The 24,191-nt window shown below is 35.8% G+C and overlaps 1 protein-coding gene across 1 annotated transcript in view; it reads right to left on the reverse strand.

Annotated features, from left to right (window-relative positions):
• LOC131437655 (membrane-bound alkaline phosphatase-like) overlaps positions 1 to 24,191 on the reverse strand; it is a 55,149-nt gene that overhangs the window by 17,014 nt on the left and 13,944 nt on the right. Inside the window, exons 4-5 of the mRNA XM_058607143.1 lie at positions 8,196 to 8,368; positions 7,924 to 8,070 (exon numbers count right to left, since the gene is read on the reverse strand). Of these exons, the coding sequence (XP_058463126.1) occupies positions 7,924 to 8,070; positions 8,196 to 8,368 (320 nt within the window). The remainder of the gene's footprint in view (positions 1 to 7,923; positions 8,071 to 8,195; positions 8,369 to 24,191) is intronic.

The raw sequence follows: 24,191 nt of genomic DNA on the forward strand, positions 1-24,191 counted from the left end.
GTGAGGTAACATTTAAGAAAAAATCAAACAATACCAAGAAAAACAAAGTGATTGTAGTTTTAATACACACAAGCATTCTTATTGCTCGTCACCAGTACTATATTATCTCCACTTGAGCATAATTGATAATGGAGCTGCGTAGGGCCTATGCATAGATGAACATTAATGGTGTCAATGGTTTGTATGCGAACTAAGCGAGGTGAGGTGAATTTCACAAAGCGGTGATAACTAAAAGATTTTGCACCACCAAAAAAGTCTCTATTCCAAAGTTAAGCCCAGTCAGACAAGCAAAAGTACAGCCATATTCACGGTCAAAGTTTGAAACTTTTCTTTTGGTGCCTTCTTCTTAGAAATGCATGAATCGTCAAGATTTTGTATTATATAAAAAAAATCTGCAAAAAATCGTCTTTCCGGAACTGAATATTTTTGATTTGATATGATACTGAAGTTTGAAATTGCAATTTTTAATGAAATTTATGGAATATTTTTCCCGACAATATTGTAATGTCCCTTAGATTATCTCTATCTCTTTTACATTTAGTAATTATATAATTTTTCTAATCTCAAAATCAATGGCCGTCTTTCTAGACTTCTCTAGATTATTGAATATTGCCCTTGAATTCAAATTCAATTGAACAGAAATTGTATAAACTAATCTTCTAGGGCGTTATTTTAAAGCTTGAAATAACATTTCTACGGATGTGGTGAGCTAGCGGTGTTCGTAAGCGTGATAATTAATGAGGATGTGTAAAAATCAGGAATATATACACGACGTAATTTCTAGTTACACCCTGAATTGAAAAAAATTAATGCGGCGTAAAATACGCACCGTTGTCAAAACAACAGAATACTGAATGATTGGAAAATGTGTGCTAAAAGCATAATGACATATTTCGTTAATCATATTCTTCCAAAAAGAAAAGTCTCTCTGCTACATGGAACCCTGAACAACCTTTCCTATACTTTATAGCCGTATATTGTTATTTGCTCACAAAGATTATGATCTATTTTCACTGCATTCAACACCATTCGATGTCGTGCTCAAAACACGAACACATAAATATAAAAATTCCAGTTACCAGACCGTATTCACTAATGACAGGGTAGCAACAAAAACACGATAAGAGATCTGTGCGGGAGAATGCCGACGTAGATGTTTCCCTAAAGGCATTTGCATCATTTTTTTTTTGCATGTAATCATTATGCTGCCCAACATAAAAGACAAAGAGGGAAAAATAACACCTCACTCGAACGGATCGGCCGGCCAGTCGGCCGGTCGGCCCGTTCTGCATGTCGGGATAGGGCCAACAAGCGCTCTGGTCGGAACATGTGAGTGCACAAAAGCCGACAATGCGGCAAAAGGAACGCAACCGCACTCCTGTAGAAGGGGACGGCGATGCCGAGAATGCGAAGTGAATAAAATGATGAAAAAATACACACCGAAGAATGCAATTGACGTGAATGATTTATATCAGCCATTTTACATCGAGGCAATGTACGATAAATCAAACTCAAATCGTTCGATTTGTGCATGCACGGCACGAAACGATACAATTGTCGGGCGTCGATCGTCTCGGGCGGCCGCCTTAGCATACCGGCGGCGAGACGCTGCATTCATATCTATATAGTCTTGTTGCCGACCAAGGTGTCATTTGAAGGCGGCTGTGATTTAATTAATTATTTACGTTCGATAATGAACCGGTACCGTGGTATTCCCCTTTGAAAAGTTTTGAACTTAAGGGACAATTTATAATCTTGGGAAAACAGCCATTGTTGCAAAACGCAGTTTTCTTCGCGGTCGTTAGGCGGAAATTTAAAAAAAAAAAACTAAACATCATTTCATTTGATTAATTTTTCTACATAAAATGAAGTCAAGTCAAACAATTGAGAAGAAAACTGCCCGGGTTGGAAGGTTGACGAATGTTTGAGCCTCAACCTGGAAGAATTCTTAGTGTCAGTAGGATCGTAGTACCAGCCCTGCAATGATTCTGTACGCTAAGAGTCAACCGCTGTCAATTATCTCAAATTATTCTCTACAACTTAAAATATACTATGCAAGTTGTGTTACGACAACAAACCATTTGGAATACTGACAGAACAGTTACTAGCTTTTGCATTCTTACACAATTTGAATAAATAAGTGTCAATCGCATGAGGAAAGCGTTTTCGAACGAAAGATGCCGCGGACCATCTATGGAGAACCACCTTTCGTACGAACAACCGAAATTGAGCGGCTATGATGGGCTGTGCATGTCGGCAACCAGGAACGGCAACTATGGGGAGGCAAAGACTTTTTGCCCCTCCAAAAATTTATTGGAGGAGCCATGCCTTATATATCTTTCATATAGGACCCCTCGATGATTTCGGTTCACCGTCAGTTGTAGTTCAATTATTATTTGAAACAAAACAAAAAGCGTCGAATCGCTACATGCTTCGTAACTGGATCGCCAAAAGCCATTTCGCCGAAAGCCGTTTCGCCGAAAGGGTTATTTCGCCAAAAGTCATTTCGCCGAATCCTGAAATCGTCCTAAAATCTTAATTGGTGTTGATTTAAAATAAAAACAAATGAAAGATGAGGTGAAATGTAGCGGAATGCGCAAATCGCGTTTTTGATGAATTATTCAAAAACTAGACCAATTTTCGAAAGACCAAAAACTCTTAAGTTTTCGAAATCAAATTTATCACAACTAAGTATTCTTAGAATTTAGAAATTTTACTTTGCCGAGCCGTAATTGGTTTTTGAAATGTATAAACGGTTACTGTTCCGTTCTACGGGGATGGTTTTAGAACTGAGAGTGAGTAGTGTTTGTAGCAGAATTTCACAAAAAATCGGAAAATGCAACTCAAAATTATAAAATTTTAGTTAAAACAACCGAAATTTGTAATAGTTTACATAAACCTTTCCGCCTTTTTTTTATTGCTTGCGCGCTGCTGTTTCGTATTGAGGTGGTGTGAGAAATGCACGGTGAACTCGGTGGCATTATATCGTGAGCAAAATTACATATCAAATAATGACGCGAATTTATGCAGCATTGGGTTTTGTGTTGAAATGAAAACGAGTTAAATGCATTAAAATTGTAAGAAATTGTTTATTTTATAAGTACCTATCATTTATAATGCTAAAAATGTCCAACTCTGTTGAGCTCAATGCATTGATGTTGCTGAAGCAATAATGCTTGGCTGGAAATATCATATAATAGGTATAATTTTAGATTGTAGCAATTTTTATAGCAAAACTAAAACTTCAACCCTGACAAGCTATTGAATGAAATAAACACAAGTCAAGTATTACCGTTCATGTAGAATATTTGAAAATATAACTTTTATATAACCTGTGATACAAACAATGTGGCCTGGTGAACTACTGGCAAAGATATCGAAAATACTTGAATGTTTTCTTGTCTTACATCGTTCTTTTGAAGAAGAATCCATGCTTGCTACTAATCTCAGGCATATACATGGTTAGCAAGTTAGTCAATTCATATACATATAACCTCATGTAAGTCATTCATAATTACTAATGCTTCATAGCTGTAGTGTAAGAGTAATCACTAACAATAACGATTGAATTAGCATATATCCAAAGTGTGAAGGATTCAAAAATCCTTTACGTCCAGTCTTTTTTACAAGCCAACATAACTAGAGGTAAGCCCACTGCGCTCAACCACTGAAAAAAAGTTGTAGTTTCTATGTGTCGGTTTTTCTTGTTGTGCTTTGTGATTAACCTCAGAACGAAGTTCCCAAGAAAACTTGTTGACTATTAGGTACTAAGCATCAAAGCAATTGCATAGGTGTATTTACCGGCAAATGTGTGTGGTATTTTCCGTTTATGAAGTGAAAATGAAAAAATATCTAATGCGGCTACGCCACATCGTTTGGGTTCATGTGCTGTCCGACCTCGCTACCGCTCGTTCGGACCTAACTAATGCAAAGAAACCTAGCTTTGAGTAGACCGGGCAAACGAGGCGGTTACAGGTTTGTATGCAAGCGGCCGCCGCTTCCTTGGCTTCGGTTATGTGGCTGCGCCACATCAGTTATACCGGAGACATAACATACAGGAGACATGACCTTTTCGGCGAAATGACCCTTTCGGCGAAACGACCTATTCGGTGAAACCACTCTCGGCGAAATGATCAGCTCCCCTACGTAACTATGACAATTTTTGTTTATGTAGAATTAATCTTAAGTTGCAATATGATAGAAATCGTGGTTTTTTGTTGCATATCGAGAATTTTGAAACAGGAAAACAAAAATCAATTGAAATTTTTGCTAAGAATCTTTTCAATTTACAATATTATTATCTAACGAAGCATTAAAGTGAACGGATGTTACAACATATTTTGTGCGGTATGATTACTTCCTTTCAAACTTGTTTCTTTGGTTTAATGATCTGTAGTGATAATTTTTTGTGCCCTCCAATATTTCATGGACCATGCGCCCCTGTTGGCAGCCCAGTGGCAATGGTTCTTAAATCTGATCCGGTATGCACAAGACAAAGAGGAGTACAGCGGGCAAGGTGAATCGATTTACGAAGTATCCGGACCTTGTGTGACTGGCGAAGAACGGCCATCATGAATCGAACTAAGGTGCTAAGATCCTACTAACACTAATAATACATATCATTTTTTAATAACTAACAACAAGGCATTTGAAATTGTATATTTCATTTAGGAATACTGTTTTCATAAGTCTAGAATTACGTTTCACTTGTTTAAATTGCGTAAAACAAAAATAAACTTGGGTTATTTGACTTTCATGCCTAAATATCTCGAGAACGATTTTTTTTTATTCAATAATATAATTTTTAAGGCACACTGCTTAAGCTCTAAGGTGCCAAGGGCTCTCGAGAACGATTGCTTCTACAAGAAATTCCGTTATGAGAAAATTAATTTTCCTTAAATTTGTAGAACTATATTCTAGTGTTTAAATGACTATTTTCTATCAAAAACTTTAGGTTTTCTAAACAATGGTAAATTGTTTCAGCTGTAACTTTGTTATTTTTCAATTCGTACTAATCAAATTTACCTCAAAATGTGGGATTATGGTTAGGATTTAAAATGAAACTATCTAAAAAATATTAAAGAGACATTTTTTTCTCAATTTTAGCTTCTTGGTTGGTTTTCTTATTTTTGAAAAAGTATACAACTTTTTTTTAAGTTTATAATTTTTTAAGAGTGCCCTACCGATTTCCTACAACTTCTTTTTAGACACCGTTTTTGTACAACTCATTGTTCCCGATTTACCACGATTCAAAGAAAGTGCACAAAAATATACATACGCCTTTTTTGAACATCAGTCTTGAGTCATATTGGTCTCTGCATTCGTGCAATACAAATGTTTTGTCATACTGAAAACGTGTGCAAAGTTTCATCCGAATCGGAATATGTGAAATCTGACTTGCTAATCATTTCTGGAAATGTTCAGCTTCTTTTCAGGTAAAGGCGTTTAGGAGCACTAGAAAAACTTATTTTTTGTCGTGATGTTTTCTTTTGAAGTTCGCTTTTCTTTTTTGAGTTCTAAATTCATATGACCATTAATATAACACTCCCATTCACCAACCTTAGAAATTGTGAGAATTATTTCATGCATATAATACATAAAGATAAATCCTGCCTACGCTTGATTACTGACTCTCGGTAATTCATGATTCAATCCTGATAGCTTCCGAACTAATTCTTCTCAGCAATTATACATTTAGCCGAGACGATTACCAGACACTCGGCGGTGTCGGCGGAGAGAGAGAGAGAGTCGATTTTCTCAGAGACTGCTGAACCGATTTTCACATCGGATTCAAATTCCATTGATCGATATTGAATTTTATCTTGATCCGACCTCCGGTTCAGAAATTACAGGGATATATGCACCAAAAAAATTAAAGGAAATGTCACTCACTTTTTTTGAGAAATGGCGTGGCTGATTTTCACAAACTTAGATTCAAACGAAAGGTCTTTGGATCTCATAGATTTCTATTGAATTTTATCTCGATCCGACTATCTATGAGAAAATGCGCATTCGATTTTCTCGGAAATTTCTTAATCGATTTTTACAAAATAAGATGCAAATGAAAGGTCTTGAAATTCTTTGAAAAGTCTCCGAAAAGTTTATCTAGATCCGACTTCCGGTTCCGGTATTACAGTGCGATTAGTAAAAATTTTCAATTTCGTGAGTATTTTTTCACAAGCGATGGCGATACGTGGTGCACATTTTTTTTAATTTACTGGTAAATTCAACTGGCTTACAGATCTTATTAGTTGGTGGATATATAAATCTACTTTGGGACTACTAGTGCCCGGTTTTTCGCTTTCGAACGCACCGGTAATAGTAAAAAAAACCTCCAAAAACGGAACTCACTTCGATTTCTCAGAAACGGTTAAACCAATTTTCACAAATCATTATTCAAGTTGAAGCTCTTAGCGTCTTTAAAGACACTGTGCAATTTCATCTAGATCCGGTTCCGAAATTATAGGGCAATGAGTATCAAAACTTTCAAACTGTCATACAAAATGATGCAAAATCGGCGCGCATCGGTACGTGCTGGTACGGATGAAGAAGAAACGCACCCATCGTTACCCTAGATCGACTGGGCATAAAGCCATGCTTAGACATTCATTTAACAAAATAAAGCTTGTCATTATTTCCTTCGATGGTAACAAATTAATGATACAGAGAAGCTACAAAGTTAGTACATGAGACTACAAAAAATTCCAACAAATTTCATTGAAATACACTCAAGTCTCTTTTCATGCGATTTTTTACTTGGTTCTTGAATGCGACTATTTTGATGCAATTTTTCAACGCTATGCAATTTTTATGCAAATTTTAAAAATTATGTGTTGTGTTATTTCGATGCGATACGAACGATACGAATCGTCGAGATGTAGTGTTGTCATAAAAAAAACAATAAGATCAAATCTCTGGGACGTTTCATGCATTTCTAAAACATTTGGCATAAAAAACACTTCGATTTCGGAAATCTTAAAAGTTACAAAGCCGATATTTTTCTAAAAACTTTTTTTTCGAGATTACACTAGATCATTGTTGTCAAAAATTGTTATTCTTAGTTTTGCGTTTTTTTTGCGAATTTTCAAAGTTATGTTTTTCTTATACGAATTTTCTAAGATATGCGGTATATTCAATGCGGATTTTTCGTTTTTAGGCGATTTTTATACGGTACGTATCCGCATAAAAAAATGTGTCGAGTGAACCTAATTTTAATGAATTTCTGTCATGATCTCCGAGGACATAAAAAAATAGGGAAACTAGTCTTCCCATAATTTCTATGACGACATTTGATCAACGAACGGAATGCTATAGCAATGGATTGGGTGTTTTTGCTTGGTGTGGCAGAATTAATGAACAGTGTTTGAAATCTAGATCAAATAGTTTGGGTTGCCGTCATAGTTTTGAAAAGCGACTTTCTTCGTTTAAAAACATTATTACCTGTTAAATTTTGACAATAGATTTAACTGTTGTTATCCTTGAAATTCGTCAACCATATTTTATTCAGTTGTTCGGGTGTAAACATCCAAAGAAGACGAGACTGATAAAAATTTATTATGACACATACAACCCGACAATCCTGCAATAAATTGGTTTTTAACTGCGTCATCCGCTTTCCGAGCAAAGTCATATATCAATATGAGAACAAATCGCCATCAAATGATGATATCGACAATTGAACGAAATGTAATCCATATATTAAGAAACGAGAAATTTAAAACAGTGAAGAGCGATACTTCATCTAAAAAAATTTTAACATGACAGATCAATTTTTCATCGTACATAACTCCGACTCAACGAGCAACGTTAACAAGCGACCGGAATGTACTTGAACGGGTCAAAACATAGCTGACGGACGACTTGGCTCAGCGAAACTCAATGAAAAACTAACCACCAACCGCAACGAAACATGCTCTAACTTACCGCTGTTGTTATGTAAACTGGATTTCCGGTCTTGGACTCTTTCCATTCTTTAATGAGATTTTTGCCGTCGGTTCGCAACCCTGCAGCTCCACTTGTGTCGGTTTCGTTCGTTGGAATAAGGTTCTTTCTTCCGCCTCCCATAATTACCTATTCGGGAGAAAAGTATGTCATTGAACAAATTAAGTTTCATCATTCCAAATTTCGACGAATGCTTGATTTTTTCTGATGATCATACCGGCAATTATACTTCAGACACAGCTTCAACGGCTTACCTTAAACTGCTTACCAATGTCACCATGGACCAGTTGATAAGCGATATCTTTGACTTCGGTCGGGTTGCATCCAGCTGCCGTGACGGCCGCATCATTTTCCCAGTCCTTGTCACCGGAGTTTGCATACAAAGCAGCGTTCGAGCCGGCGGTAACTCGAGATGTTGTAGCGAAACCTGTTCAAAGCAAAAAGTCGGGTTATGGAAAGGGCAGCGCTAATCAAATATAAAAAGTATGAGAATGATTTTGAACAGTCAGCACCATCGGCAAGATTTAATATAAATGTGACGATTATTTAACGGGCGGCTTTTACTTGATTAGCTCCTAAATACATTACTGAGCGCTTACAGCATCCTACATTCGGAGTAATTTGCAATTTTGTGATATCTAAGTTTTGCATGTTATTGTATTCGATTAAGTACTTTTCGCATGAATGTAAAATACTAATGAGCTAGTTCCAAGTTTTGTTTGCTATTTCTTGGATGCATTTTGAAACTTTGAGTTTCGCTTAGAAATGTGATAACAAAAAGCGGCCGGGGTATTTTAGACTAAAAACAAGCGACTGGTATTTTCTCTCACGTCGTGCGAAAACCCTCCTCATTTCCAACTATTTTCTTTCACTGCATTTGCAATTTCAATGAATTTTCATAAAAATTTTGTGGAATTTGACATTTCTGTTTCAACAGACTTTGCAGCCGATTCTTAGTGTACAGAATCATTGCATGGCTAGTACTATGGATCCTACTGATACTAAGAATCCTAAGAGATTCAAATGAAACGTCATACAATTTTCTTAAATTTCATTTGGATCCGACTTCAGGTTTCGAAATTACAAGGAAACAATGTTGCTCGAATATCAAAAATACAACGAATGTCTATGATCATCGCTCGCTTTCCTTCGCCTTTGTTCGATAATCGTTCTGGTATTCGGACTTGTCCGTATATTCGGGCGCGAACGAAGCCGACGCTACTTCGTTACTTGCACGAATATCTATTCCTTGCAGTTGTTATTCGCATTGGACATACCCCCGAATGACTTAACGCGAATATCGAACGAATATTCATACAGCGATCATCGCCAAACCTAATTCGCGATGATCGTTCGTGCTGTCTTTGAAACATGCAAATTAAGATGTTTCCCCCCGCACTATTACCATAGTCTTATGTGTATGTGATGAACCATATTCCAGCATTCTCCCATTACTGCTACCCTACGAGATATGATGAATTTATTAGATGAAGAATGCTCCGCGAAGAATGGAAACCAACGATCTTCGCCGTGACGATATTCGAACCAATTCGAAGAATAAATTAAATGAACGAATGACAAACGAATGTATAAAACGAACATGCACGATGTATACCAGCAGCGAAGAATGGATTAGTATATTCGGGTTCTCTACGATTATTGCTTATTCCTTTTGCACCCTTCTCTCGTTCGAGCAGTGAATAGTTCAACGTTGTTCGAGACTGGCATATTCGAAGGCAGTATAATCACAGCAAGGATGCGTGAATGAATTAGTTACACGAAGAATATTTGCAACATTGCAAGGAAATATGTGCAAATTTATAAAAAAAAATCGTGCTAAATTTTCTCGGAAATTTCTTAATCGATTTTCACAAACTAAGAAGCAAATAAAAGGTCTTGAAATTTTTCAAAAAGTCCCCCAAAAGTTGATCCCGATCCGACTTCAGGTTCCGGTATTACAGTGCGATTAGCAAAAATTTTCAATTTCATGAGTATTTTTTCACAAGCGATGGCGAAACGAAGTGCACATTTTTATAAAACTTACTGCATCTAGTTGGCAGATCTTGTTAGTAAATGAGTATATAAAACTACTTTGGGACTACTACTGCCTTGTTTCCGCTTCCGATAGCACCGATGTTAGTGAAGAAAAGCTCCAAAAACGGAACTCACTTCGATTTCTCAGCAACGGTTAAGCCGATTTTCACGAATCATGATTCAAATTAAAGCTTTCATAGTCTTTAAATATACTGTGCAATTTCATCCTGATCCGATTTCCGGTTCCGAAATTATGGGGCGATGAGTGTCAAAACATTCAAATCGTCATTCAAAATGACAATATAAAACTGGTACGCGTCGGTACGTGCGGTTTTGCTCCGTTCGCAGCGTGCTTTGTTCAATATTTTTCAGGCGAAAAATATGTTAATTTCTAATTCCTTTATTCAATTTGTACCTACTTGTTAGTGTTATTACAAAACCATGATAACAATGCTATTCTATAAAAGTACCCATATAGAAAGTTTATACAATCACTTGATAAATTGACTAGTGAAAATTGGTGTAAGTGTTCTATATTATTCAACGTTTCATCGAGCTGAGCAATGTCTGTGTGTGTATGTATGTGTACGAGTATGTGTACAATAGTTCATAGTCCCATAGGTTGCTATTGAATTTCATCATGCTTTCATAGGGTAAAGTGTGTTTAAAATTGCACACCGTCATTTGGAGTGACGATGCAAAAGTAGGAAAAATTCTTCTAAAATCGGCTCAAAACTATGTCAGTTCATAGGATATGATAGTTGAATGATAATCAAACAAACTTCGACTAAAACGGTTTCTAGATCCCGGTTCCGTAAGTACCGGAAATAGTGGTCAAAAACTCTAAAACGAGACTCACTCAATTTTCTCAGAGATGATTGGATCGATTTCCACAAACTGGCTCAAATAAAAGTTCCCATAGTCTCATAGGCTGCTGTTTAATTTCACCCGGGTCAGACTTCCGGTTCCAGAAGTATAGGGCAAAGTGTGTTTAATCATTTACTGCGACGATGCAAAATGAAGAAAAATTCTTATTAATTTGACATAACTGTTTACGAATTGAAAAGGTTATATTAGATCATATTCAAAGAAAGTTTCTTATTTTATTCAAGATTGAAAAGAATATTTCTTGACAAAATCTTCTGGTGATTTTTTCGGAAATATACGTAATATGAGAAAGGCTTCATGTTTTTGACGTTCACGGACAGACTTTAAATTATCGTCACGTGATAAAGCTGTGCGTAATTTAGCCACTAGTACTGCTGTTAATATGGGAGTAATTCGGAAAACCCGAGTTTATCGATTTGCCGGCGCGCATCACAATTAAATCTCAGCCCGTTGACCACGTGGAAAATTTTGCGACGACGTAGTTGGTTCAGAAATTGACGCCGCTTGACAAAGGTAAACATCGAACACTCGCTCGGCGGGCATTGGATAAGTTAACCGAAGATTTGCTTTTGTACCGCAAAATTGTGTTCATTTACGATGCGCAGTTTTGGGTTAATGTGTTTGTGATAGAGATAGACGGGTAAGCAATTTCTTAAAACCGAACCCGACACGTACCCGATTCATATTCAAACACTTTTACCCGTACCCGACCCGAATCCGAGAATAATTTTGCTTCCAAGCCCGAACCCGACCCGTATCCGATAAAAAATAAAATGCTTTACCGGTACCCGATCCGAATCAGCAGAAAACAAGTTTGAACACCCGAAACTCGACCAAATTTGTTAATCGGAAAAAATGATCAATGAAAAATCGTCACCAGTACCAGACCCGAACCCGATAAACATTTTTTTTCTAAACACGAACCCAGCCAATACCCGTCTGGTTCGAGTTCGGGTACTGATATACTGCGTTTACAGCAAAACCGTTGGCCAAGAATGAAGAAGAAAAACATACGTCATTAGTTTCATTTCGTGATGTTCTTTGAATTTCAAAATTTTAGGACCGAAAATTTCGAATTATTAATTGATGGTATGAGATATCAATGGTGAAAATTTTATCAGAAATATTTCTGATGGAATGGTACAAGATCAGGCCGGTACCCAGGATTTCGTTTCGAGATGGGCCAGATGATTTCACCAGTTCCTAAAGTATCGGAAAAAGCGGTCAAAAACGTCGGAATGGAACTCGCACCGATTTCTTGGATATTGCTTGGCCAAATGAAAGTTGTTATTATTCCGTATAACAAAAAAAATTTCAATTTGAAAGTTGTGTAAGTTGGTTTTTATACTAACTAGGCCTTACCAGTTTTCCGGTTTTCGGTTCTGGAAGTAGCTGCCAAAAATTCCATTTCTTAACGTTTACTGTAATGCAATTTTTGTCACACATGTCTAAGACCTTCTAAATGAACAATTATAGAGCACAACATTCCACAAGACTTATGGTGATAGATTTTCAGAGGGGGTCCGAGATAGCTCCCTTACTCTGATTAGTGGGGAACGAAAAACACCATTTATATTTTTAGCACAATAATATTAGATTAGATGTAGAAAATCAAAACTACTTATCAATTTCAATAATTATTGAAGAAAATTATCATTATAATACTCTATGATAGTGGCCCCAAATTTTTTATATCGCGGACAACAGGACAAAATATATTATACCCGATGGTTTGTCGAAACGCGAACAGGCAGCGTACAATGTTCCATCTGAAAAAAACTGTAAATTCACGCTTCAGGCTCATAACGATTATTGACGGTAACAGAAATGAGGATGAGAAAATGACGTTCAAATTGAAATGAAATATTAGTGGACATCATTGGAATGAAAACTTTTTCTTCTTCTAATTTGCCATTCAAAATTGTTGCCTCGACTAAATTGCGATTAACTTTTGAATATTAAACTTTTTTTTTCGTACTTGTTCCTCTATTTTCTGCACTTTATTTTGTACTTTGTGTGCTTGTTTCTGTAAGTTGTGTGCTTGTTCCTGTACTATCTGTGCTTGTTTCAGAATTTGTTCCTGTACTTTCTGTACCTGCTCCAGTATTTTCTGCATTTGGTCCTGTAACTTCTGTACTTATATCTGTAATTCTGTACATATTATATTATTATGTACCGTGTTCTGCACTCTCTGCAATTGTGCCAGTACTTTCTGTACTTGCTTCTCTCATTTCTGAACTTGGTTTGGTACTTTCTGCACCTGTTCCTGTATTTTCTTTATTTTTTCCTGAACTTACCTTTTGCACTTGTTCTTCTTATTTCTGTACCTGTAGCTGACCCGGTGAACTTTCCATAGCCCAAATATTATCTTTGGATGGAAATTATTTCGAATACTTTAAAGTCAGAATAATCGAACGATCCTCATGATTGCTCGCGATCAGTGAAGTAGAATAGTATAAAACTTATAAAACCGATACACTGAAGAAGGATGTAAGTAACATTCCGAAATACGCGTATCTGTATTGTAACGTTTGTTATGCTTCATTAAAGTATAGTGACTTTGTGAAAGTGTAATAACGTGACAGTGAAATAGTGGAATTAAATGGTACAGAAAAAGTGAAACTGTTGAATAGTATTTTTCTCGCACAGTGAGAAGTATTATCCTTCATGCTCCGTAGAAATTAATCATCTGACAATTGTTTTGATTCGATCTCAACATTTTTTCCCCAAAAATAGGTACACACGTACACTTCTCACTTCAAAGCAGTTTTTTACCTGTTCTTAAAGGTCCCAAATGACCCAAGCAAAATACAACAAAAATCAGTTTGACAGTTTATAAGCAAGAAAGTGAATCGTTCGAATAGGTAAAACATGTCGATGTGTTTCCAAATTTTCCTAATTTTCCGGTTCCATCGATGTAATTTAATAACAGGAGGCAAACGGGATGGTTCGAGTACATTGGACGAAACTGTTCATAGCAATTGACTAAATTTGGAGGTCGTTTCGAGAAAAATTTTGCGGTTCAATGCATAGGATGCTGGTCTTACAAGCCAGTTGTCGTATGTTCGAGCCCCGACCTGGAAAGATTCTTAGTGTCAGTAGGATCCATAGTACTAGCCATGCAATTTTTTTTTTTTTTTTTTTTTTTTTTTTTTTTTTTAATAACTATTTATTGGAATATGAGTTAAAATTAAATTATTAAGATTTAAATTGGGTGTTCAGCCACAAGTGGTGACTTTTCAGCCCTGTTATATATATATGATTTGGTTATTACCATGAAGACATCATTTGCTTCCGCAATTCTGAGATTTTTGTGTAGGGAAAAATCTAAACCTACTTGTATTGTGTAATGGGGAAAAGGAACTTATATACTAACTTACTAACTAATACAGAGAGCGAATCGATTCAATTGAAGATTGCATCGATTTTTGTCGGAATTTGCTTATAATATTATGTGACATTACATCTAATGGTTCTATATTTGTGAGTCTGTGTAACTCATTTGTACTAAACCAGGGAGGACGCTTCAGAATCATTTTCAGAATTTTATTCTGAATCCTTTGAAGCGTTTTCTTCCTGGTGGAACAACAGCTTGACCAAATTGGTACCGCATAAAGCATGGCTGGTCTGAAAATTTGTTTATAAATTAACAATTTGTTTTTTAGACAGAGCTTAGAATTTCTGTTTATAAGAGGATATAAACATTTAATATATTTATTACACTTTGCCTGGATTCCTTCAATGTGATCCTTGAAAGTGAGTTTTTTGTCATACGTTAAACCTAAGTATTTAGCTTGATCAGACCATGTCAATTCCAAGCCATTCAATTTGAGAATGTGATTATTGTTTGGTTTTAGAAAAGAAGCTCTTGGCTTGTGAGGAAAGATAATTAATTGCGTTTTTGCTGCATTTGGTTTAATTTTCCATTTTGACAGATAATCACTGAAAATATTTAAACTTCTTTGTAGGCGACTGCAGATCACTCTTAGATTTCTACCTGTGGCTAACAGACTTGTGTCGTCACAGAATAGCGATTTCTGACAACCAACGGGTAGATTTGGAAGATCAGAAGTGAAAATATTATACAAGATTGGAGCTACACTCGAACCCTGCGGAACACCGGCTCGTACGGGTAGCAATTCAGATTTACAATTCTGATAGCTAACCTGAAGAGTACGATCAGTTAAATAATTTTGAATCATTTTGATCAAATAAATAGGAAACTGGAAATCAGACATTTTTGCTATTAAACCTTTGTGCCAAACACTGTCGAATGCTTTTTCTATGTCTAGAAAAGCAACTCCAGTGGATAACCCAGAAGATTTATTTGCTTTTATCATGTTCGTTACTCTGACAAGTTGATGAGTAGTTGAATGTTCATGACGAAATCCAAACTGCTCTGGTAAAAAAATTGAATTCTCATTTATATGAGTCATCATTCTCAACAAGATAATTTTTTCAAAAAGTTTACTGATAGAAGAAAGTAAGCTAATTGGTCGATAACTTGATGTTTCTGCTGGGTTTTTATCAGGTTTCAGGATAGGAATTACTTTAGCGTTTTTCCATCTTTTTGGGAAGTAAGCTAATGAAAAACACTTGTTGAAAATTTTAACCAGGAGTCTCAAGGCAACATCGGGAAGATTTTTAATAAGAATATTAAAAATTCCATCATTACCAGGAGCCTTCATGTTTTTGAGTTTCCTAATAATTGATTTAATTTCATCAAAATTCGTCTCAATAATGTCATCGTGTGATAACACTTGGGTTGAAATATGATCATACTTCAGTGAGACTTCATTTTCAATAGGACTCACAACGTTTAAATTAAAATTGTGGACACTCTCGAACTGCTGAGCTAGTTTTTGAGCTTTTTCACCATTTGTAAGAAGTATTTGATTTCCTTCCTTGAGAGCAGGAATTGGTTTCTGAGGTTTCTTAAGAACCTTAGAAAGTTTCCAGAAAGGTTTAGAATATGGTTTAATTTGTTCAACTTCTTTAGCGAAATTTTCATTTCGCAAAAGAGTAAATCTATGTTTAATTTCTTTTTGTAAATCCTTAACTATGTTTTTCATAGCAGGATCACGAGAACGTTGATATTGTCGTCGACGAACATTCTTCAACCGAATGAGCAGTTGAAGATTGTCATCGATGATAGGAGAATTTAATTTAGTTTGAGCTTTGGGAACTGAAAGATTTCTAGCTTCGATAATATAATGATTCAAATTATCAATTGCTGTGTCGATGTCCGCAGAATTTTCTAAAATAGTTTCATGATCCACATGATTTTCAATGTGAGATCTGTAATCCAACCAATTAGCTCTATGATAGTTGAAAATAGAACTAATTGGATTAATTATAGCTTCGTTGGAAAGTCTGAATGTTACAGGAAGATGATCTGAGTCAAAATCAGCATGAGTAACCGGTTCACTACAAATGTGACTTTGATCTGTTAGAACCAGATCAATTGTAGACGGGTTTTTCACGGAAGAGAAACAAGTAGGATTACTGGGATGAAGAACTGTGAAGTAACCAGCTGAGAGTTGATTATGAAGTATTTTACCATTACTGTACTAGCCATGCAATGATTCTGTACACTAAGAATCGGCTGCGAAGTCTGTTGAAACAGAAAGGCCAAATTCCACTAAAGGAATGTAATGCCAAGACTTTGCTTTTCGAGAAAATTTTACACAAAATCTCGTCCAAATAATCCTTCAAAGGTATATGGGAAATGCTTGTGAAAACTTTAAGCCGAAAAAAAAACAGAAAACATCCTTTTTATTCGAATGGAATTGTTTCAAAAAGTAGAGAGTCGAACAGTTCTGGTGTTGGTGATAACGGTGTTAATTTGAAGTGGCAGCACACATCAATCCTGTCAATTTCAGTGAATTATGACAGCAATAATTGCATCTATCGTGAAGAAAAGATTCACATTTCTGGAGTTTTAGGAAAACAGCGAATCATAAAAAACGTCATCCGTTCATCGTTGTATAATTTGACTTCACGGCACTGACCTCAAATTTATTTATCGGAAAATGGACACCTGTATGCTGTTCATTTGGCGCTCTTACTTATGTCGTTTTTGCTTGATACCAAACCTAACCCAGTTTCCACCCTAACTACTGTCAAATCGTTTGTTTGAAGCTAGTTTCGAACCTAGTTTCAAAGTTGTGGAACTGAAAATCGAATCAGTTTCGAACTTGATTTTTATATCATGTTTGCTCAAACCGTCGTTTCTAAGTGCGAAACTAACAGTTTCGTGAAAAGTGTTTGTTTGATGAAACTACCCTGAGTCAGTTTCAGTGTTCTCAAGCGAAAACGACATTTATTGAACATGTGATTTGAAATAAAGAAACACGTGAATCAAGTGGGCTCATTGAAATTTTTGCACAAATCAGCTCGTTTGGCACCAAACGATTTTATGAATAATCTAGTATTCTTTTTTTTTTTTTTTTTCTTCGTTTATCAGCTGCGTATCAGCCGATAAAATGTCAAAATGGCACAGCAGTGTTGCTATATTGCCAGCGATAACTGTTTAAAGTCTTTTAGACTTTTTTTTTCATTATGATATTATATGCAAGGAACCTTTTAAATTTGTATTTCGATTTCCTCCAAAAATCTTACAACACTCCTTAGTATGGCGACGTCTTTTTTTCCAAATAGTTCGTATATGTTTGAAAAACTATCCAACTTGTGTTTTTTTCGTTCTTGTATGTATTTTAAACAATAGAATAGTATATGTTCAGAATTTTCTATCGTGTCGCAAATATCACATATGCAGTCATTGCATATCTTCATTTTGTGTAGCCAGTATCGAGAGTAATCATGCCCCGCTAAAAGACGGTTCAACGTTCTTACTTCTCTGTTATTTAGTTTCAGATTATGGTACCACGCCATTTGCGGTATTGCGTTTTGAATTTGGAAGAATTTCCGACCCTTTCCAAACACTGCTGAATACTCGAGATACCACTGTTGAGCCGTTTCTTCGCTGACGGATTTGAAGTAGTTCATTGCATCATGGAATAATAACTTTGTTGCTGCACATGACCGTTTGTGTAAGAGCGGCCTTCGCCAATTGGTCAGCTACATCATTGCCGGATATATTGACGTGGCCCGGAATCCATTGGATTGATGTTTGTGAATCTGCTGCTAATTTTAAAATCGTGTTTATTACGCCGTCTTTCTCTTTTTTTCCAATAAAGCTTTTGATGTATTTACATCCTGACTTTGAGTCTGTCATTATTACCGCGTTGGTAATGTTGTTGCGAGTGAGATACTGTAGGGCCACATAAATGGCTTCGATTTCTGCGGACATAATACATACGTGAGCCTCCAGCTTCATGCTCATTCTGGTGTTACAAGCTTCGTGAAAAATGCCTACTCCACATGATGAGATCAGATCGCTAGATGCATCTGTATATATGATTGGACGTCGTTTGTATTTACCGTGGATTAGAGATAAAGTCAGCTGTTTAAGCACTTTTTCATTCGTCGCTTTCTTTTTCCAATCTCCTTCGGTAAGTTCCGTCTCTATTACTACTTCTTTCCATAGATGTTCAGTTGTTTCTATTGTTGACATGCGTTGTAGAATATCACTATGTTGGTGAGCGGTTCTCTCAAGGATCGTGTATTGTTTATTATCATCCAGGTACTTTATGTTGATTTGCTCTTTCACCGGCGTGTTGTAGTAATGGTGTTTCACTATTTGTTTTCCCACTGTTTGTGTTCTTCGAAAATTTAATGGAAGTTGAGCAGCTATTGCATGGAGAGTGTTTTTTGGCGTTGTTTTCGTACAGCCCGTTATTCTTCTCAGACATTCGTTATTTATGACGTTGATTTTTTCAAGATTAGTTTTATTTGCAGAACCGTATACACTGCAGCCATATTCTACAAAACCTCTAAAGAATGCATTATATGCCATTCTTAGCGTCTGTGGATGGCTTCCATGTTGTGTTCCACTGATAACCTTCAGCATGTTAAGGCGATCTGCCAATTTTCGTGTAAGATTCCTGATATGTGCACCAAATTTTAGTGATCGGTCAAATAGAATTCCCAGATACGGATGAACGTTTACATTTTCTATTGGAATATTATCGACGCGGATGTCCATGTGTTTTGAGCTATTTCGAAAAAGAATCGCCTTCGTTTTTTGTGTATTGATCGATAAATTTAGATTTTTCGCTGTTTCCTGAAAATTCTTCATGGAGATGTTTCCTCGGCCAATGTGGTGCGCATTAAAATCGCCACCAATAATATTTTTTTTAAATCCAGTCGTTTTAGTGAGTATGGCTTTTAAACTGCTTTTTAGTTCATAATGTGATATGTTTGGTGCTATATATAGGGAAACTACTATGATGTTTGCTAACACCATATGTCGAGCTATTGCTTGGATTTTATCGGTGCATGGTAATTCTATTGCTCGTGTTTTAATGTTTTTAGAGATTATGATTCCTGCACCGCCATACCCGTCGGCCCTCGATGCCAGGAAAGTGAAGAATCCAGCTATTTTATATTTTGTATGTTCTAGATGTGGCTTACTCCAAGTTTCTGATACTAATGCTAGATCATATTTTTGTGTTATTAACACCTTAGAAAGTTCGTCTTTATGCTTTTCTAAGCTCTGTATGTTGTTTTGATATATCTTTATGTTGTGTTCTAGTAGCATATTTCCGTTATTTATAACTCCATTTCGCCGTCCATCATACGACGTTCTATCGGCGTTTGATTTGTTTTGTTGTACTCTTTTGGTGTTCGTGACTGTAACCCGTTTATTGAACCATTTCTCATTTTGTACATATTACCGGATCTCTTATTCAGTGCTCCAGTGTTAGAGAAACTGGGTTTTTTTCCAAACTCTTGTTGCAATTCCTCTGATCGTTGTTCTTCGACACGTTGTGCCCAGCGCTCGTAGTCTGATACTCTAAACTTATTAAAAAGTGCAACCCCATTTTCATCTTTCTCCGTTTTCTTTTTCTTATCCGCAAATACCACGAGGCGGTCAGCAATATTACTATCTTGTAGCCCTCGTTTGATTGTTTGTGTTTTATACTGGTGATCATTTTTGACTGAAAATTTTCCGGCGGCCATGTTTGCATAGCTTTCCGGGAGTGTTGGAAATTCCGAGACCTGTTCGAGCATATCGTAGCGATTTTGGGTCAATATCGGATTTTGCTCTCGTGCTTCCATGTATGTTAGTGTCGTTTTGGCCATAATTGTTTTTATATTCCGTTGTCTGATCCATTCTGGGCACATTGTATCCAATGTACGGTGCTCCGATTCAGACTTGCAATATAGACACTTGAGTTTATTTGGACATTCATAGTTTTCCGTTTCTTCGTGTTGTTGTGTGCAATTTAGGCAGCGTTTTTTTGACCGACAATTGTCAGCTCGGTGATTATATCGAAGACAGTTTGAGCATAAAACTGGCTTATTGATGAACGGTCTTACTTTGTTTATACAGCAGAACAGCCGTACTTCTGGTGGAAGCTTACTGGAACGAAAAGTTATGCTGATTCGATGTGTCTCTAGTTTTTGATTGTTTTCGTATCAGTGTAGACGGGAAATGTTTAAGATTTTCAGTTCACTTGAGATGTTTTCCTCAATTTCGTCTATTGTCATATCTATTGGTACTCCTGTGATAACTCCCGTGACTGAGATAAAGTTCCGAGGGATGTATGCCTTGTAGTTGTTCGTTATTAGATTGTTGTAATTTTGCAGTTTATTGGCTGCTTGATGTGTTTTGAGAAATACCAAAATCTTATTCCTTCCAAAGGCACGCATATTCGTGATGTTTTGTGCAAAAAAAAATGTCTTTTGAAAGTAGTTTGCCCAGGGACAATTTATTTATGCGTTCTTTGTCGTCTTTGTTGTTCTGCAGTTGTACGATGACACGATATGGAGCTGTATCCTGTTGATCATATTCATATATTTGATAGGTTCTTTGTCCTTTGTCAACCTTTGATTGTTCTTCTCCCGGATTTTCCGGGGGGTCCCCCATTTTTGAGGTTATGTTTGTACCGCGTGGTGTGCTTTCGCTTCTTCTTGTTCAGGGTAATTTGCAAAAAAATAAACCACTACAGTATAAAGTGTTGGAATAATACAGATATAGCTAACTTTTATGTCAGATAATAATCTTTTGGTTATATTTCAGATTTGATTTTAAAGCGAAAAAGTGGATTATATCTCCGTCTATCCTCTTCAGTCGAAGTTCCAATCCGCACTATAATAATCTAGTATTCATATTTTGCTCTACAGTCAGCTAGCATTTCACAACTTCATAAACACCAAACAATCATCGAAGATCTAGCATGCATTGAGTGAAAAATTTTCAATTCCAAACAAACCAATTTTCTAGTTTTTCTCTAGTTTCCCGAAAGATTTTCCTTATGTATTTTAGCCTAAAACCTCCGCATAAATGTCACCTTTCGATCAAAAAAAAAAACCATTTGTAGATAGTTCGACGCATACCAGGAAACATTAGCACACACACTTTTTCCGCCATTATTCTATATAGATTTTTAGTTATCAATTATTAACTATACAAACATCAATGCACGCTAATAGTTGCATTTCTCAATGATTTGTTTTAGTCTTGTTAAGACGTGGAGCCGTCAAAAGCTAGTTTTAAATTTGATCAGTACACTAAAACATCTCAATTAAATAAAACATCGCGTTATTTCAATTTTTTCGCGAAAAAAAAGATTTTTCTAATTTGATTTTAGTGTGAATAACATGAACAATCCTACTACGTCCGATGCTGTAGCGCTTGAGGACCCTCTGAGTATGTTCGGAGACTATGGAAATGCTTAAGAGATGTTCCAATATCCAAGAACTATTTGGAGTATTGTCCTCAGGGACTACACTGTGTCACAGCAAGAACTACAACGGCTAATGTCTTTTTTGTTTGTAGTTCATACTTTTAGAGCTACATATTGCTTACTTGTCTATTTAGATCTGTGTTATTTATTTATTTGTCGTCAATCAAAAATAGACCATAAGGATAATTACAATAATCGTCTTAAATTAGTAAACTATTCTAAATAGATCACTAAATAATGTATAATTTATTATGAGTTAAATAATTATAATTGGCTTACCGAATAGAACTGAAATATTGCTTTAGTTTGTTTTTTGACATAGTGAAATCGACTGCTTCTGAATGCTTGTTGTATACAGCCATCAATTGATTTATTGGCCCATTTTTTGCATAGTTTGTTCGCTGGTGGTTTGTAATAAAAATATTTCGATTTCTTAAAGGCCGAGATGGTATGTAAAAATTTAGTTTGGACAGGAGTTGACTGGAATCTACGCGATTCGAGACAATGTCATTTACAAATGAGACCATTGAAAATTCTCTGCGTTCTTTTAATGTTTGAATACTGATCAGCATACAGCGAGCTTTATAGGATGGAAGAGGAAGTCTTGTCCAACCTAATTTACGAAGTGCAAATAACAAAAATTGTTTTTGAACTGATTCAATTCGATCTTCCCATGTGATTAAGCAAGGTGACCAAACTAAGCTACAGTATTCTAGTACTGACCGAACATAGGCAATGTATAATGTTTTAATTGTATACGGATCGTGAAAACAGTAACAAAATCGTTTTATGAATCCTAGCATGTTATTGGCTCTGTTTATGATTGTATTATAATGGTCAACAAAAGTCATTTTAGAATCTAGTATTATTCCTAAGTCCCTAATTCTTTCGCATTTTTGAACTGTTTGACTTCCAAGAGTAAGTATCAAGTCAGGTGTATTTCGTTTTTTACTGAATGTTATTCTACTGCATTTTTTCACATTTAGTTGAAGAAGACTTTTGTTACACCATGTATAAAAAGAAAGAATTTCTTCTTGATAAACCTTGGCATCCTCATTTCTCTCTATTTCTAAAAATAGTTTTATATCGTCTGCGTATATTAGAATTTTTATTTTTTTTAAAAGAAAGGAAATGTCGTTTACAAACAAGATAAATAAAAGAGGACCTAAATGAGATCCCTGGGGGACCCCAGAACTGACGTGAATGGGGCTCGACTTTTTACCCTTAAATTTTACAATTTGTTGACGATTTATTAGATAAGATTCCAACCATTTAAGAAGACCTGGTAAGATTCCCAATTTCTGTAATTTGAACATAAGCATGGCTATGTCAACACGATCGAATGCTTTGCTGAAATCTGTATAAAGAGCTTCAATGTAATTTCCCTTGTCCATAGCGGTCAGGGTATAGTGGACGAATTCAAGCAAATTAGTAGTAGTGGAACGTCCTTTGAAAAATCCATGTTGCATGTGAGTAATTCTATTTTTTATTTGACTAAACAGTTTGTCATTAACGATCGCTTCAAAGAGCTTCGGAATGCAAGAAAGAATAGCAATCCCGCGATAGTTGCATATGTCTGCTTTTTTCCCATTTTTGAAAATTGGTATAAGGAAAGAGTTTTTCCACGTATCTGGAAAAACTCCAGACTGAAGCGAATTATTAAAAAGCCAGCACAAAGGGGTTGCAAGATCTAATGCTAATTTTTTCATAAATATGGGTGGAATCCCATCAGGTCCGGCACTTTTAGAGACATCCAATTTGTTTAGGGCATCTATTATGTCTAGCACTTCGATTTGATTTACATTAATATCTTCAGTAAACTCTGGAAAGAAATTAAAATATTCACGATCGCGGTCATCTTCAGAAAACTTCGTATAGATTTGTTGAAAAAATTTAGCGAAAAGATTACAAATTTCTTGTGAGTTATTACCAATGTTTTCCTGTAACTACATTCTTGACGGAAAGTTTTCTGATTTCAATTTGTTTCTAACATAACTAAAGAATTTTTTTGGGCAAGACTTTATTTCCTGTTCAGTTCTTGAGTTATACTCTTTGAATGCAGTATCAATTGCTAAACTTAGTTGGTCACAGATGTGTATGTAATTCGATAAATTGTCACTATTATTTTCTCTTTTGTACTTTTTATGAGCTTTTTGTTTTCGTTTTCTTAAATTTCTAATATGCTCGTTATACCAAACAGGATACTTTGAATTATTTTGTCGCCTAATTTTCTTAAATGGGACATGTTCATTTATTATGTCGTACAGCCGTGCGTAGAAAATATCGACTGAAATTTCGACATTTCCTTCGTTTCTAAGGAGTTCTTGCCAATCTATTTCTCGTAGCTTACGACTAATACTATCATAATTTGCTGAGTGGTAATCGAAAATCTCCTCATACTCGTAGTCGTCGGGTCTATTAATCTGATGTATAAATATTGAGAATTCGATTGCTGTATGAAAAACTTCATTTTTCCACAATGGAGTTGGTGATTCTATTACACAAAAATCATCG

Source organism: Malaya genurostris, chromosome 3 (genome assembly GCF_030247185.1).
Source record: "Malaya genurostris strain Urasoe2022 chromosome 3, Malgen_1.1, whole genome shotgun sequence".
NCBI lineage: Eukaryota > Metazoa > Arthropoda > Insecta > Diptera > Culicidae > Malaya > Malaya genurostris.